General features: G+C 49.1%; 1 protein-coding gene across 1 annotated transcript in view; it reads right to left on the bottom strand.

Annotated features, from left to right (window-relative positions):
- LOC127575532 (dynein axonemal heavy chain 6-like) overlaps positions 1 to 18,411 on the bottom strand; it is a 277,640-nt gene that overhangs the window by 90,363 nt on the left and 168,866 nt on the right. Inside the window, exons 39-40 of the mRNA XM_052025464.1 lie at positions 12,581 to 12,713; positions 6,693 to 6,832 (exon numbers count right to left, since the gene is read on the bottom strand). Coding sequence (XP_051881424.1) covers positions 6,693 to 6,832; positions 12,581 to 12,713 — 273 coding nt within the window. The remainder of the gene's footprint in view (positions 1 to 6,692; positions 6,833 to 12,580; positions 12,714 to 18,411) is intronic.

Raw genomic sequence — 18,411 nt, forward strand, 5'->3', positions numbered from 1 at the left:
TCAGAGTCCATCTCATTGTATAAGGGAAGCATTCAATAGTCTTATCACAGTGGGGTAGAAGCTGTCCTTGAGCCTGGTGGGACGTGCCCTCAGGCTCCTGTATCTTCTGCCTGATGGGAGAGCGGAGAAGGGAGAATGTCCCGGGTGGGTGGGGTCTTTGATTATGCCGGCTGCTTCACCGAGGCAGCGAGGGGTATAGACAGAGTCCATGGAGGGGAGGCTGGTTTCTCTGACGCACTGGGCTGTGTCCACAACAACAGTTGTGCCCAAAAATTAATAGGTTGATAGGTTCTAAATCAATTCTAAATCAGGACCCATGTTATGGACTAATGTAACAGACAGCAGAGATAGATGAGCAGTGACGTTGGTAAAGGATTTAACATTATTCTACGCGGTAAACTCCACTTCCCATGGCTATGGCTCAAGACGTAACATCATCCACAAGCTTTGTAAAGTAACCTTGAACAATGATTTGATGGACTGGAAGTGGTCCGGAGCCATACCAGTCTCCAGAACCCAGCAGCTCGGGAGCAAGCTGAAGTGGGCTGCCAAACTTGTTCTCTGTGCTCAGCTTGAATGCTGATTTAATTGCTGAGAGGTGCTCATGTGCAGTGGTGTGCACCAACATCATGGTCGAGAGCAGGGGTAGGCTGGATGTTTACATTCACAACTTCAAGACGGTGCCCAGAAATAGCATTTACATTGTTATAGCACCTTCTGTGGCTTCAGGATATGCCAAACCTCCCTATCACTGAATTATTTCTCAAGTGTAGTTGCTGTTGTAGGCTAGGCTCACCGCACTGTGAATGGGCGCAGTGGAAGAGGACAGGGTTTGCAAAGCTGGGAGTTAGCATCAGGTAGGGATGGGGGAAAGATGTAGGGGAGGAAAAAGTGGGTGGGGTGGTGACACAGGGTGTTCATTCATCAAACTCTGCAGCTTGTTTCAAACGGGGAAATGAACATTTCGGTAGGTTTAAACTGGATTGTGATCGCCATTTAAGGATGTGTGCTCAGATTGTAAATAACTGGAAGAAGATTGGACATAGTGCAGATTTTTTCTCAAGACTGAAGGCAAAAGGAGACCTAACCATTGGCCTTTGAGATTGATCAGGTGGAGACAGAGAGCTTAGTGACATGGTGTCATGACAACAACCTTTCCCTCAATGTCAACAAAAGAGCTGGTCATTGACTTTTCCCCTTTTCTTTGGAGCAGACTCGATGGGCCGAATGGCCGACTTCTGCTCCCTTGTCTTGTGATCTTGTGATGACTAAAATGAAAATTAAAACTGCCAAAAGGTCGCAGACACAAAACATCAACAGTTTCTCATTCCACAGGTGCTGCCTGCTGACGCTGGTCAGACGGATGAACTGTCCTGTAAACCGACGGATAGACTGGGAGTCTGGTACATTGTCCGAGATACACTGAAAAACTTAGTTTTGCAAGCCATCCATACAGATCATTTCTATAGACACAGATCAATGGAGGGGAAACCAGCCTCCACTGCATGGACTGTGTCTGCACTTCTCGTTGCCTCGGTGAACAGCCAGCATAATCAAAGACCCCTCCCACCCTGGACATTCAGAAAAGGGGGCGGTGTACATGTTCCTGTCTACATCAATGGTGCTGAGGTCGAGAGGGTTGAGAGCTTCAAGTTCCTTGGAGTGTACATCACCAATAGCCTGTCCTGGTCCAACTATGTAGATGCCACAGCCAAGGAAGCTCACCAGTGCCTCTACTTCCTCAGGAGGCTAAAGAAATTTGGCATGTCCCCTTTGACACTCACCAACTTTATTCGATGTACCATAGAAAGCATCCTATCTGGATGCATCACGGCTTGGTATGGCAACTGCTCTGTCCGGGACCGCAAGAAACTGCAGAGAGTTGTGGACACAGCTCAGCACATCACGGAAACCAGCCTCCCTTCCATGGACTCTGTCTATACCTCTCGCTGCCTTGGTGAAGCAGCCAGCAGAATCAAAGACCCCACCCACCCGGGTCATTCTCTCTTCTCCCCTCTCCCATCAGACAGAAGATACAGGAGCCTGAGGGCACATACCACCAGGCTCAAGGACAGCTTCTACCCCACTGTGATAAGACTATTGAACGGTTCCCTTATATGATGAAATGGACTCTTGAACTCACAATCTACCTTGTTGTGACCTTGCACCTTATTGTCTACCTGCACTGCACTTCCTTGTAGCTGTGACACTTTACTCTGTATTCTGTTATTGTTTTACCCTGTACTACCTCAATGCACTGTGTAATGAATTGATCTGTATGAACGATATGCAAGACAAGTTTTTCACTGTACCTTGGTACAAGTGACAATAATAAACCAATACCAATACCAATACATAGAACTTAGAACATAGAACAGTACAGCACAGGAACAGGCCCTTTGGCCCACAACGTTGTAGTGAACTAATTAAACTAGTAATTAAATGCCTAAATTAACGAATCCCTTCTGCCTACACAAAGTCCATATACCTCCATTCTCTGCATATTCATGTGCCTATCTAAGAGCCTCTTAAACACCTCTATCATATCTGCCTCCATCCCCACCCCTGGCAGCACATTCCAGGAACCCACCACTCTCTGTGTAAAAAAATTGCCCCGCACATCTCCTTTGAACTTACCCCTCCTCACCTTAAATGCATGCCCTCTAGTATTAGACGTTTTGACCCTGGGAAAAAGATAGCTGTCTACCTTTTTAGAGTAGTAGATGTAGTGTATATGGATTTCAGCAAGGTGTTTGATAAGGTACCCCATGCAAGGCTTATTGAGAAAGTAAGGAGGCATGGGAACCAAGGGGACATTGCAGTGTGGATCCAGAACTGGCTGGCCCACAGAAGGCAAAGAGTGGTTGTTGAAGGGTCGTACTCTGCCTGGAGGTCGGTGACCAGTGGTGTACCTCAGGGATCTGTACTGGGACCCTTGCTCTTTGTGATTTTTATAAATGACCTGGATGAGGAAGTGGAGGGGTGGGTTAGTAAGTTTGCGGATGACACGAAGGTTGGGGGTGTTGTGGATAGTTTGGAGGGCTGTCAGAGGTTGCAGAGAGACATAGATAGGATGCAAAGTTGGGCTGAGAAGTGGCAGATGCAGTTCAACCCAGATAAGTGTGAAGTGGTTCATTTTGGTAGGTCAAATATGATGGCAGAATATAGTCTTAATGGTAGGACTCCTGGCAGTGTGGAGGATCAGAGGGATCTTGGGGTCTGAGTCCATAGGATGCTCAAAGCGGCTGCTCAGGTTGACTCTGGTTAAGAAGGCATATGGTGTATTGTCCTTCATTGATCGGGGAATTGAATTTAGGAGCCGAGAGGTATAGTTGCAGCTATATAGGTCCCTGGTCAGACCCCACTTGGAGTACTGTGCTCAGTTCTGGTCACCTCACTACAGGAAGGATGTGGAAGCCATAGAGAGGGTGCAAAGGAGATTTACAAGGAAACTGCCTGGAATGCGGAGCATGCCTTATGAAAGCAGGCTGAGGGAACTCGGCCTTTTCTCCTTGGAGAGACGGAGGATGAGGGGGGACCTGATAGAGGTGTATAAGATGATGAGAGGTATTGATTGGGTAGATAGTCAGAGGCTTCTCCCCAGGGCTGAAATGGTGGCCACAAGAGGACATAAGTTTAAGCTGCTGGGGAGTAGGTATAGAGGAGATGTCAGGGGTAAGTTTTTTACTCAGAGTGGTGAGTGCGTGGAATGGGCTGCCGGCAACGGTGGTGGAGGCAGATATGATAGGGTCTTTTAAGAGACTTTTGGATAGGTACATGGAGCTGAGAAAAATAGAGGGCTATGGGTAAGCCTAGTAATTTCTAGGGTAGGAACATGTTCGGCACAGCTTTGTGGGCTGAAAGGCCTGAATTGTGCTGTAGTTTTTCTATATTTCTATCTATCTATGCCTCTCATAATTTTATAAACCTCTATCAGGTCTCCCCTCAGCCTCCACCGCTCCAGAAAAAGCAACCCGAGTTTGTCCAATCTCTCCTTATATCACATGTCCTCTAATCCAGGCAGCATCCTAGTGAACCACTTCTGCACCCTCTCCAAAGCCTCCACATCCTTCCTATAATGAGGTGACCAGAATAGAATTCAATTCTCCTGATGCAGCCTAACCAGAGTGTTATAAAGTTGCTATATAACTTCTCAACTCTTGAACTCAGTGCCTTAATTAAAGGTAAGCATGCTGTACACCTTCTTTCCCACTCTATCAACTTGTGGATCCACTTTCAGGGAGCTATGGACTTGGACTTCAAGGTCTCTTTGTGTATCAACACTGTTAAGGGTCCTGCCATTAACAGTGTACTGTCCCTTTACATTTAATCTCCCAAAGTGCAACACCTCACATTTGGCAGGATTAAACTCCACCTGCCATTTCTCCACCCATATCTACAACTGATCTATATCCCGCGGTATCCTTTGGCAATTTTCTACACTATCCACAACACCACCAATCTTTGTATCATCTGTGAATTTACAAACCCACCCATCCATATTTTCATCCTGGTCATTTATATAAATCACAAACAGCAGAGGTCCCAGTACAGATCCCTGCGGAACACCAACGGTCACAGACCTCCAGCCAGAATAATTCCCATCAACCACTACCCTCTGTCTTCTATGGGCAAGCGAATTCTGAATCCAAATGGCCAATTCACCGTGGATCCCATGCATCTTAATCTTGTGGATGAGCCTCCCACGAGGGACCTTGTCAAACGCCTTACTGAAATCCATGCAGACAATATCCACAGCTCTACCTTCATCAATCACCCTCGTCACCTCTTCGATAAACCCAATCGAGTTAGCAAGACACGACTTGCCCCGCACAAAGCCATGCTGACTGTCCCTAATTAGGCCATGGTTTTCCAAATGCTTGTAAATCCTATCCCTAGGAATCCTCTCCAGTAACTTCCCCACCACTGACGTGAGACTCACCAGTCTATAGTTACCAGGATTATCCCTATTTCCTTTCTTGAATAATGGAACAACATTAGCTGCTCGCCAGTCCTCCAGGACCTGGCCTGTGGCTAGAGAGAATGTGAAGATCTTGGTCAGGCTCCAGAAATCTCATCTCTTGCCTCTCTTGATAACCTAGGGTATGTCCCACTTATCCACCTTAATGTTTTTTAAGAGACCCAACACTACCTTCTTCTTTCTCTCAAAATGCCCTAGCATATTAGCACACTCCATACTGGTCTCGCTCTCCTCCATTGGTAAATACTGATGCAAAGTACTCATTAAGGACTTCTCCCATATTCTCTGCCTCCAAGCGCACGTTCCCTCCTTTATCCCTGAGAGGTCCTACCCTCTCCCTAGTTATCCTCTTGCTCTTGATGTATGTATAGAATGCCTTAGGATTCTCTTTAATCCTACTTGCCAAGGACTTTTTCTGCCCCTCCTGGCTTTCCTAATTCCCTTCTTGAGTTCCTTTTCTAGCTTCTTTATAATCCTCAAGGGCTCTGTTTGATTTGATGCTTTCTTTTTCTTCTTGACTAAACTTATCACCTCTCTCAACATCCAAGGTTCTCTTACCCTGCCATCCTTGTCTGTCCTTCTCACTGGAACATCCCTGTCCTGTACTCTGTGCAGTTGGTCTTTAAACACCCTCCACATGTCAGATGTGGACTTGCCCAAAAACAGCTGTTCCCAATTAACTCTCCCTAGTTCCTGCCTAATGCTCCCATAATTTGCCCTGCTCCAATTTAATACTCTCCTGCAAGGTCCATACTTATCCTTGTCTATAGCTGTCTTAAAACTGAAGGAGTTCTGGTCACTGTTCCCGAACTGTTCTCCCACTGAGAGGTAGGTCACCTGGCCAGGCTCGTTACCCAACACCAGGTCAAGTACAGCCCCTCCTCTCGTTGGACTATCCACACACTGATTTAAGACACCCTCCTGGATGCAGCTAACGAATTCTGGCCTGTCTAAACCTCTTGCATTAAGGAGGTCCAAGTCTATATGAAGGAAGTTAAAGGCACCCACGACAACAACCCTGCTATTTTTACACCTTTCCCTAATCTCCCTGCATATCTGTTCCTCACTGTCCCAGTGGTATCATCCCATCAGTGATTGCACCTTTCTGATTTCTGAGTTCCAGCCACAGATACTCAGTGGGTGAGCCCACCATGATGTCCCTTCTGAGTGCAGCTGTGATATTGTCCCTGATTAATAGTGCAACTCCCCCACCACCCCCACCCACCCACACCCCTTCTTTTCTAAATACTCAAAGCCCTGGAACATTAAGCATCTGGTCCTGTCCCTCTCTCAACCAAGTCTCTGTAATGGCCACAACATCATAGTTCCATGTACAGAGCCATGCTCCAAGTTCATCACCCTTACCCCTAATATTTTTTCTTGCAACACACCATCCTGGAGTCCCCTCTGCAGCCCCAGAATCTCCTTCCCCCCTCCGCCCCAACTATCAACTCCCCTATCCCTGTAGTCCTGCCTGCCTTCACCCTTCCTGCTGAGCTTGAGAGCCAGTCCTGGTGCCACAGACCTGGCTACTGCTGCATCCTCCTGAACAGTCAATCCCCCAACAGTATCAACACGGTATACTTGTTTTCAAGGGGAACGGCCACAGGGGAATCCTGCACTCTCTGCCTTCTCCCTTTGCCTTTCCTGGTGGTCACGCAGCTCCTTTCTGCCTGTACGTTAGGTGTGACCACCTCGCTAAAGCTCCTACCTACGATGGTCTCGGCATCTCGGATGACCCTGAGTGTATCCAGCTCCAGCTTCATGCGGACAGTCGGGAGCTGCAGCTGGTCAAACTTCCCACAGGTGTAGTCCTCAAGGATGCTTGAAATCTCCCTGATCTCCCACATCCTGCAGGAGGAGCACACCACTGCCCTAACCAACCTCCCAACTGCACGAAAGAGGAATATTTAGACAGGGCTCACTGGAAGAGGGTCAGTATTTACAGGGGGTCACTGGGAGAGGGTCAGTACTTACAGGGGGTCACCGAGAGGGTCAGTATTTACTGGGGATCACCGGGAGAATGACACTTCCCTCACAAGTTCTCCTGATTGCTGGGAAGCGTTAGGGCCATTTACATTTGCACATGTACTAAGCCCCACCTGTCTTCACTTGTTATGAGCGCACAGGGAAGGTGAGGACAATAGGGGCTTTGCCAGCTTCCCCTCCTGTCTACTTGAACCCCACACAACCAAGGGCAAGTGTGGGACCTTTGCAGACAGAGACCAGAGAGTTTGTAAAGGGGAATAAGGAATTGGCAGAAGAATTAACAAGTACAATCCATCTGTATTCACAGAAGACACACAAAACTACCAGATACGTGGGAGAATCAAGGGTCTAGTGAGAAATGAGAAGCTGGAGGAGCCGAGTCTCAGTCAAAAATTGTACTGGAGAAGGTGGTGAATTTGACGGCTGATAAATCCCAATGATCTACACTGCAAGGTTTGAAACAGGTGCCTTTAGAGATAGTGGGGATACATCTTCCAGTGATCTATTGATACTGGAGTTGTGCTGGTGGATTTGCAGGGAGCAGATGTGACCCCACCATTTCAGAAAAGGAGAGCGAAAACAGGGAACTACTGACAGGTAAACCTAATGTCAGTGGCGGGGAGAAAAGCTGCAACCTGTAATGACAGATGTAATAACACACTTTAAAAAATGTAAAAGCAGAGTCATCAGAGAATTATGAAGGGAAAGTCATGTTTGACTAATCACCTTGAGTTCTTTGAGGATGTGACTGGTAGAATAGATAAGGGGGAATCAGTGAAAGGACTGCATTTGGATTTCTGGAAGGCATTCAATAGGGACCCATACAGGTTAGAGCACAAGGAATTGGCAGTAATATATTGTCCTGGATTAAGTATTGTGAATTGAACAGAAGACAATATAATTTTATATAATTTATGGTTTTGATGGTGAATGTTGTGTCTCTAATGCTATGTGCCTGTGATGGTGCTGCAAGTAAGTTTTTCATTGCACCTGTGCATACGTGTACTTGTGCATCTGACAATAAACTCAACTTTTGACTTTGAATAAATGGATCTCCTCAGGTTGTCGGCTGAGGCTACTGGGAGGGCAGGGGGTGGGTACATGATGGGTGCTTGGACCCCAGCTTCTCATAATCTATGGCAATGATTTGGCTGAGAGGACAAAATGTTCCGAGTTTGCTTACATTACTAAACTAGGTGGGATTGTGATGACCGAGGAGGATATAATGAGGCTTCAGGAGGTTATGGACAAGCTGAGTGAGTGGAAGAGAACGTGGAATATCATGGTGAAAAGTGTGAGTGGCCGTGACAGAAAATTTGTTAAACAGTGAGGGACCGGGTAGTGCTGGTGTTCAAAGGGACCCGAGTGCAGTTGTATACAAGTTGCTGAAGATCAACGTGTAGACTGGGACCGTATCCTTTAGAATTGAGAAGGATTGAAGGAGATCTCATCAAAACATATAAAATTCTGGATGCAGGGAGGATGTTTCCCCCGGCTGAGGAGTCCGGTGCCAGGAGGCACTGTTTGAGACCTTGATACAAGGTCCCCTCGTACGATAAGATGGACTCTTGACCTCACAATCTACCTTGTCATGGCCCTTGCACCTTATTGTCTGCCTGCACTGCACTTTCTCTGTAACTGTAACCCTTTATTCTGCATCCTGTTATTGATTTCCCCTGTACTACCTCAATGCACTGTTGTAATGAAACGCAAATACGGATGGCATGCAAAACAAAGTTTTTCACTGTACCTTGGTAATAAACCAATTTACCCTGTTAGGTCTGAGATGAGGAGAAATTCCTGCACTTTGGAACCTCTGGAATTTCTACACCAGAAGCTCTGTCATTGTTCTCTTTCAAAGTAGAGGTCGATAGACATCTCCTGATTAAGGGAATGAAGGGAGGAGGGGACAATGCAGGAAAATGGCACGGAGATGGAAAGTCAGCCATGGTCTGGATAAATGGGCAGCAGATTCGAGGGCTGGATGGAGCAACAAACAGTCTGCTGGAGGAACTCAGCAGGTCGAGCAGCATCTGTGGGGGGAGAGGAATTGTCGACGTTTCAGGTCAAAGTGTGGAGAGGAGAGATGGCCAGTATAAAGAGGGGAAGGAGAGTGGTGAGAAGGAAGCCTGTCGGTGGACGGAGGAAGGGTGAAAGATGACAGGCAGGTTGTGCCAGGTAGGGCAGGGGAGGAACATAGAACATTACAGCACAGGAACAGATAAAGATGCAGGGTTTCGACCCGAAACATCAACAATTCCTTTCCCCCCACAGGTGCTGCTCGACCCGCTGGGTTCCTTAGCAGATTGTTGTTCCTGCTCCTATTTCCCATCTTCTCATGTTCAATAATTTCAAATGACATGGGGCTTTGACAGAGGCAGTGGGGAGAAACTATTCCATTATTGGCAACTGGAGGTGATGGATTACAGCAGTTGCTGAAAGAACACAGGTGTGTCATAATCTGGGAAATCAGATTCTATGGGATGTCACAATAGTTAACGGGACCATGCTGGGAGAGGCTGCAGTACTCTGGATTGGATGGGTATTGCAAAGAACTGGCACAGGGACAATGGAACGAACAGCCTCCATCTGTTATGTAGTCATCAGGTCTACTGGTGACTACTGCTGATCCGACATAACAGATGGCCAGCCATCACTGCTTACCTCACAGGCTGGACATTAGAACATCTGTCACAACTGTCTGGACTAGCCTAGTCCCTTGAGAGTGAGTGGAGCTGTGAGAGTCAGCCCCTGGTCTATTGGCTGTGGTGCAGTGACAGTTAGTACATCTACACGCATTCTGTCCCCTGCCATCCAGACCTGCGGTGGTTTATGTTATGGGTTTAGCCCCACCAGCCTCCAATGGAACCTCTTGTCCTTCTTACATTCCTTATAGATCTCTGCTCTTGGCCGGGACCTGAGATGCTCCAGTGAAGTGATTCCTTTTGAAATGATCAGCAGGAGCCTGTGTTGCCCTGCGCCACTTTGCAATGCAAGAGATAATGATTCGGATTAAAGTGGCTTCAGGTGCCAAGTGATAAAGAGGAGCTGTTGGCAGTGAAACACTGGTGCAGAACAGTCCAGATGATTTTTTCAGGTGACATTCACAACCTGTTGCGAGCCCTTGTTGGAGGATTATGGAAAACAAAACAGTCGGGAGCAATACATTCACAGCGGGCTTTTGATGGGAGGGTGAGAGGGACGGGGGGGGGGGGGGGGGGGGGTGGGGGGGAACCATGAGTCAGTGAAACCACCCGGTAACGTTCTGCGGACAATGACAGGCCTTGCACACCACCACGGCTTGTATTGCCGTGAAGTCTCATACCTCCATCAATGCAGGCTGTGCCCTTGTCTATCTCCCTGCTGAAGCCCTCTAACATCTGGGTGAGGCCGGGTGCCAGGCTGTGGAATGAAGCACACAGAAAGCAGCGATCACTAAACCGACCTTCTCCCCCCTGTGGAAAGGAAAAGGAAGACACACAAACCTGGAGTAATTTTCACTCCATCAGGACACACAAGAAAATAGGAGCAGGAGTAGGCCACTCGGCCCCTCAAGCCTGACCCACCATTCAGTGTGATCATGGCTGATCTCTGCTGGCCTCGACTCCTCCTTTGTCCAGTTCCTCATAACCCTCAATTCCTTGATATTTCAAATACTTATCTATCTCCACCTTAAATATATCTAATTATCCAGCCTCCACCACCCTCAGAGGCAGAGGATTCCAGGGATTCACTACTCTCTGGGAGAAGAAACTTCTGCACGCCTCAGTTTTAAATGACCACTTCATTACCTTGTAACTATGTCACCTTGTTCGTGACTCTCCCACTGTTGAAAACAGCCCGATATCTACCCTGTCAAGCCCTCTTAGGATTTTCCCAGTCCAGGTGAAGGGTCTCGACCCGAAATGCCAACTGTCCATTTCCCTCCACAGATGTTGCCCGACCTGCTGAGTTCCTCCAGTGCTTTGTGTGTTGCTCCAGATTCCAATGTCTGAAGTCTCTTAGGATCTTACATGTTTGAATAAAGTCACCTCCCATTTTTCTAAACTCCAAAGAATACAGACCCTCAGGACTTCCTTACAGAAGACATATTACGTTCTCTGACGCAGGAAGGTCTCTTGTGAGCAGCTCTCCCTAATTGCTACCTGTCTGAAAGTATAGAGCTCCCTCAGCCCTATCTATCCAGAACTGTTCCTTCAACACTGCAGCACTCCCTCAGTACTGCCAGTCTGACTGTGCAGTGTTCCCTCATTACCCCTCCTCCAACAGTGCAACACTTCCTCAGCATCACCCCACCTACAATACAGCACTCTCTCAGTACTACTCCTCTAACAGTGTAGCACACCCTCAGCACTGCTCTGCACTGCACTGCTCTTCCCTCAGCATCACCCATCCCATAGAGTGGCACTGCCCTTCCCACAGCGCAATACTCCCTCAGTACCGCTCCCACAGTGTGACCCTCCCTCAGTACCACCCCTCCCACAGTGTGACCCTCCCTCAGTACCGCCCCTCCCACAGTGTGACCCTCCCTCAGTACCGCTCCCACAGTGTGACCCTCCCTCAGTACCACCCCTCCTACAGTGTGACCCTCCCTCAGTACTGCCCCTCCCACAATGTGACCCTCCCTCAGTACCGCTCCCACAGTGTGACCCTCCCTCAGTACCACCCACCCCACAGTGTGACCCTCCCTCAGTACCGCTCCCACAGTGCTACACCCGCTAACGCGACACTTCAAATAAGAATCGTGTTCGTACCGTCCACCACACACGCGATCCCCTGAGGGGCCCGCCGAGCGCGGAACTCAGCTAGGGTGCCCGCGGAAACCGCGTGCTCCCTCTCCAAACACACCTGCGCGCACACGTAAGCGTGGAAGACGGGCAGGCAGGCTGACCTGCCGGTACCCTCGGCTGCCCGCAGTACTGCCCCTCCCACAGTGTGACCCTCCCTCAGAACTGCCCGTCCCAGTGTGACCCTCCCTCAGTGCCACCCCTCCCACAGTGTGAAGCTCCCTCAGTACTGCCCCTCCCTCAGTACCACCCCTCCCACAGTGCTAGCTTCTAACATGTAGATACCCCTGGATCTAGAAGAGACTGTCTCTCAAAACAATGCTCTGCTCCCTCATGCTCCCTATGCATAGATAGGGGAGATGGAGTCTTTTTCCCCAAGGTGAAAATGCAAGTACTAGAGGGCATAGATTTAAGGTGAGGGGGGGAAAGTCTAAAGGAGATTTACGAGGCAAGTTTTTTTCACAGGGAGTGGTGGGTACCTGGAACACACTGGCAGAGGAGGCAGTAGAAGCAGATACAATCACAACGTTTAAGGCATTTGAACAGCACATGAACAGATGGGGAATGGAGGGGTACAGACCACGTGCAGGCAGGTGTGCAGGTTACATTGGCATCATGGTCAGCACAGATGTCATGGGACAAAGGGCCTGTTCCTGTGCTGTACTGTTTTATGTTTAAGATGCTTTACCATGATAACAGAATTATATCAACACCCTTTGTAATAGCGACTTGATTTACATCAACAGCAAATCGCGTTGCTAGAAACTGACCCATGGGTCAATCAGCTCACTCACTTGCTCCTTCCAAGCATGCAAATATTCACCTTTCATGTTTCACCTCATTGTAAAGGAAGATGTCGCCCAGGATGGTCTCTGACTGGACCGACGAGCCTTTGGGTTTCTCAAGCTTGGAGAGCACTTCCCGAAGAAGCGCAGATTTCCCATTGCCTGATTCACCTGGAGAAAGTAAAGACAAAGCTGGGGGTCATTTCAGTGGGGTTCCTCCCATTTTACCAGGCATTCAACAAGCACCTCAGCCTCCAGTGGGATGGGCAAGAAGTGTTTACTGCAGGATGAAAAACACGATGATGCTGGAGGAACTCAGCAGGCCAGGCAGCATCCGAGGAGAAAAGCAGGCGGTCAACATTTCAGGTCAGGACCCTTCTTCAGGACTGGGCCTGCTGAGTTCCTCCAGCATCATCGTGTTTTTCATCTAGATTCCAGCATCTGCAGTCCTTTGTTTCCCAAGTGTATACTGCAATCTTCGTTTTGTGACCATTCACCTAACGATTTTCACTGTTGGGGTGTGGTGGTCATTGTCACGGTCAGGATTTATTACCCCTCCACAGATGCCCCCAAGCTGTCTGCTTGTCTCTTCCTCCGGGCAGCTCCCAGTCAATCACACTGCTGTGGGTCTGTTTCATGTGTAGGCCAGACTAGGTAAGGATAGTGGATTCTTGTCCCTCCACAGCAGCAGTGAACCAGAGGCGTTCGTAATGATAATCCTAGTGTTTCACGGTCATCATTACTGATGTCAGCTCCAGGTTGTTGAGCTGCCGAAGGTTCTCAGCTGTCATGGTGGGATTGGAACTCATGTCTTCCAGTCATTAGCTGCATCTCTGGGATGTAACTAGGAAGCTACTGCTGTGGGCGAAGGGAGAGGTGTCTGGGGTAACAGCCTTCAGCATCTGGGGCTGCAGTTGTTCAGTCTGGTGATGATTAAAGTCTGGCCTGGTTACAGAGAGAGATGGATGATGTCCAGTGTCACAGATTTTCACACTGACAGGCTGTTCCTGTATGTGTAGGTGTGGGACTGGAGATAAGGCGTGGCCAACGTGGGCCAGAGGTCAGAGCTGAGGCACTTCCATGGTGGACGCTGCATGACATGGAGGGGAGCCTGTAGGGGTGCTGCAGCTTCTGCTGGGAACACTCAGCAGGTCAGGCAGCATCTATGCAAAGAGAAATATTTAATGGTTCATCAAAACTGAGATACCGCTACCCTTGTTTCAAGGTGGTCCCGCCTACAGGCCTGGGGAGGTTTTGTTGTAGGTGGCTGGGACTTGGTGCACCAGTGGTGGGGGAGGTGCTGGGTCAGGCTGCTGGGTCAGACTGCTCGGTCAGGCTGGGTCAGGCTGCTGGGACAGGCTGCTCGGTCAGGCTGTTGGGTCAGGCTGGGTCGGGCTGCTGGGTCAGGCTGCTGGTTCAGACTGGGTCAGGCTGCTGGGTCAGGCTGCTCAGTCAGGCTGTTGGGTCAGGCTGGGTCAGGCAGCTGGGACAGGCTGCTGGGTCAGGCTGGGTCGGGCTGCTGGGTCAGACTGCTCGGTCAGGCTGGGTCAGGCTGCTGGGTCAGGCTGCTGGGACGGGCGGCTGGGTCAGGCTGCTCGGTCAGCCTGCTCAGTCAGGCTGTTGGGTCAGGTGGCTGGGACAGACTGCTGGGTCAGGCTGCTGGGTCGGGCTGCTGGGTCGGGCTGCTGGGTCAGACTGCTGGGACAGGCTGCCAGGTCGGGCTGCTGGGTTGGGCTGCTAGGATCCATCCTCCTGAACTCTCAACCCCGGAGATTGTTCCTTCTTCCCCAACAAGATGATGCTGTACCAGCGATGAGCTGACCACCCAGCGCCTAGGCACCGTTTCCGGTGTGGTGGTTCAGGGCTCTCTGCTCTTTACCCAACACAGCACCCTCCAGGGGGCAAGAGATTTATTTTATTTCCCCAAAATATACTTTATGCACAAAACCTACAGTAAATACAGCTGGTTCACAATCATGTATCATCAGTACATTCTCTGACCATGCTTCAACACCAGTTGCATATCCTCCTCAAATAACACACCCATGGAGCATTAGAGAGGCTGTTACACAGGACCCAGCCCCTCAGACAGATCAAGGAATGGAGGGCAATGGGGATCTGGCACAGAAGAGGAAGTCAAGCCAGTGTGGATCAGCCACAGATCCACAAAGAATCGTTACGGTACAGAAAAACCATTTGACCCAACTCCTCCATGCTGAACAGTGGGCACCCATCTGCATTAACCCCTTTGCCCAGCACTTGGTCCATGGCCCTCTCCGCCTAAGTGATTCAAGCACTCAGCTAGATACTTCTTAAATGCTGTCAGCAACCCAGCTTCCACCACACTCTCACACGCATTCCAGGTACTCACCACTCCCTGGGTGAAGAAGATCACCCTCAGATCCCCTCTGAATCTCTTCCCCCTTACCCTTGGTTATTGGTAAGTGGTTTATTATTGTCACATGTACTGAGGTACAGTGAAAAACTTTGTTTTGCATGCCATCCAGTCAGATCATTTCATTACAACAGTCCATTGAGGTAGTACAAGGGAAAACAATAACAGAATGCAGAATATAATGTTACAGTTACAGAGAAGATGCAGTGTAGGCAGACAATAAGGTGCATAGGCCATCATGATGCAGTAGATTGTGAGGTCAGGAGTCCACCTTATTGCACTAGGGAACCGTTCAAGGGTCTTATAACTGCGGGATAGAAGCTGTTCTTGAGCCTGGTGGTACGTGCATTCAGGCTTTTGTATCTTCTGCCCGATGGGAGGGGGGAGAAGATACAAAAGAGGGGAGAAGACACTCCAGCTGAGGTCTGACCAAGGTTTTATAAAGTTGGAGCATAACCTCCCTACTTTTGTATGCAATGCCCCGACTAATGATGGCCAGCATCTCACGTGACATCCTAAGCATGTTATCTGCCTGTGTTGCTACGGGCTTGTACGCCAAGATCTCTCTGTTCCTCAACACTCCCCAAGACCCTACCATTCATGGTGTATGTCCTAGCCTCATTAGTGCTCCCAATGTGCATCACCTCACATTTGCCCGGATTAGACACCGTCTGCCTTTTTTCAGCCAGTTCACCAACACATCAATTTCTCTCTGCAGCCTGAGACTACCTCCCACATTATCAACAACTCCACCATTCTTCATATCATCCACAAACTTACTGACCTTGCCTCCCACATCCACATCCAAGTCATTCACTTATATTACAGACAACAAGGGACCCGGCACAGATCCTTCTGGGACACCACTATTCACAGGCATCCAATCACATAGACAATCCTCCACCATCATCCTCTGTCTCCTACCACCAAGCCAACTGGATCCCAGGGGTCCTAACCTTTTGAACCAGTCTCCCATGTGGAACTTTGCCAAAGGCCTTACTAAAGTCTATGTGAATCACATCTACTGCCCTGCCCTCATTGGCACACTTTGTTACCTCTTCAAAGAGTTCAATCAAATTGGTCAGAGGAGATCTGCCCTTGACAAAGTCATGTTGGCTGTTCCTGATGAGTCCCTGCCTTCCCAGTGATCATTAATCCCCTCCCTCAGAACCTTTTCCAGCATCTTCCCTACCACTGATGTCAGGCCCATGGGTCTACAGTTACCAGGCTTTTCCCTGCTGCTTCTCTTGAAAAGGGGACTGCGTTTGCTGCCTGTGGGGCAGGGTTGAGGAGCCTGGTGGCCCACTCCTGCTCCTGTTATTTATGTTCTTGTGTTCTGAGTCTGTGGTCTCAGAGTTCAGAAGAATGAGCGGTAATTTCATTCAAATATATAAGATCCTAACGGGGCTTGACAGGATAGATGCTGAGATGTTTTCACGTGGAACAAGGGCACCCCTTTCCTGACCTTCTTAGCAAATGCACAGGTCATGAGGAGGTGACGATAGTCTCATCCACACCACAGCCTCCTCGAGGGCAGTGTGCACAGGGAAGGAGGCTCTGACTGTGCTTGAAGGATCTGACAGCTTGGGGAGCAGAGTGTTTATACCTTGACCCCAGCAGTCATCCTCCCTCCACTGACACCGCTGGTGAGATAGCTCTCAAAGACAACAGGAGCTTTTACTGTTGAGTCTCCGGTGCCTCTGCCAGTATTGTGCTCTGCAGTATTTAAACCTTTTATGACAGAGAGCGGTGCTGCAGACAGTGGGTGCAGGGTGCAACTACGTGACACTTCCCTCACCTGCTGTGCTGCCTGCTTCAATAGTGTGACAGGTCATTGATCATTATGCAAATGCAGCAGAGAGATGTTGAGTGTATAATGCTCGAGATAAGTGGCTTTTACTGCTTGTCTAAACCGACATCTGCATGCCTTTTTTAATTGTCCCCGCACCTCCTCATCTCTGTCAGACAGGTAATTGGAGGCTCTATTTTGAGAAAGGACTGAGTCAGCATTACTGCAAGCTGCTGGGTACGGGGAGAAGCAATCCCCCAAAGCCTTGTTGCCCCCAAGGCCAGAGCATCAACACATGGCCTTCACCTCCACTTTGGCATGGTTCAATGCTGCTTTGGAATCAAGGGTAAAGGACCAGAGTGTGAGACAGCACAAGGAGCAATTGCCAAGCACAGGGAGGGCCTTTCGGAGGGTGGAGAAGGGAAGGGTGTTCGGAGGGTGGAGAGGTAGTGTCAATGGATCAGTGCGAGGGGAGGGGGTGAGACAATGAACCAGCAAATGGTGTGGGAGAGGGGAACAGTCAGGCACGTTAGGTGGGCATGGGAAATAGAATGGAATGCCAACAATGAATAAATCTTTAGGCTTTTGTTAGAAAAGATCTGGTGGGGCTACACAGGTGCCATGGAGGTGCTGAAAACAGTGAGTCCTCCAAATCCTGGGAAGATGAATCCCCTGGGTTCTGGGGACCCACAAGTGCTGGGGATGGAGGGTCTCCTGGTTGCTGGAACTAGAAGGTCCACTGAGTGCTGGAGATGATGGGTCCCATGGATATTGGTAATGGAGGGTGAGGGAACTGATGGGCCAATTGCCCATCCTGGCACTGTGACCGGAAATGGCCCTTTCAATCCCTTGGTTCCTATTCCTGTATCAGAGCCCACATCTTGTTATCTCCTACCTGTGGTCCGTCTGAGGAAATACCAGATGGACCAGTGCAGATGAAGGGTCTCGACCCTATACATCGGCTGTCTATTTCCCTCCCTGACCTTTTGAGTTCCTCCAGCGTCTTGTGTGTTGCTCCAGATTCCAGCAACTTCAGTCTCTTGTGACTCCATGAAACACAACTGTCTCTCTCCACACATACTGCCTGACTTTTCTTGTTTCATTTTGTTCTGTAACATTGTACTTTTTCTTTGTGTTGTTTGGTTTTAATTCTGCTGATGGATTGAGGATGTGAAGCATTATCCCCAAGACTTGGTTCTGTATGGCAGCGGAGGAGGTCAGTGGGAGCTGTGAAACGTGGATGAACCGGTTACCTAGACATCCTTCAGAGTTTGACTCAGGGCTCCCATCCTCAGCAGTGGAATTAGGCAGTGGTTGGGTGATATGAGGGAGATGGGGTGTGTCTGATGATGGTTGTTGGTCAGTGATCAGTGGGCCTCTGATGGTGATGGGAGAGTGGATGGGTTGTGGGCTGGGCTGCACATTTTTGGGTATGGAGGAAACAGCTGAGAGGGGAGAGATTTAATACAAACCTGAGGGACAACTTTTTCACCCAGAGTGGTGCGTATATGGAACGAGCTGCTAGAGGAAGTAGTTGAGTCAGGTACATTAACAACGTTTAAAAGACATTTGGACGGGCACATGGATAGGAAAGGTTTAGAGGGATATAGGCCAAACATGGGCAAATGAGACCAGCTTGGCTGGGAATCTTGATTGGCATGGACCAGTTGGACCGAAGGGCCTGT

Source organism: Pristis pectinata, chromosome 10, assembly GCF_009764475.1.
Source record: "Pristis pectinata isolate sPriPec2 chromosome 10, sPriPec2.1.pri, whole genome shotgun sequence".
Classification (NCBI taxonomy): Eukaryota; Metazoa; Chordata; class Chondrichthyes; order Rhinopristiformes; family Pristidae; genus Pristis; species Pristis pectinata.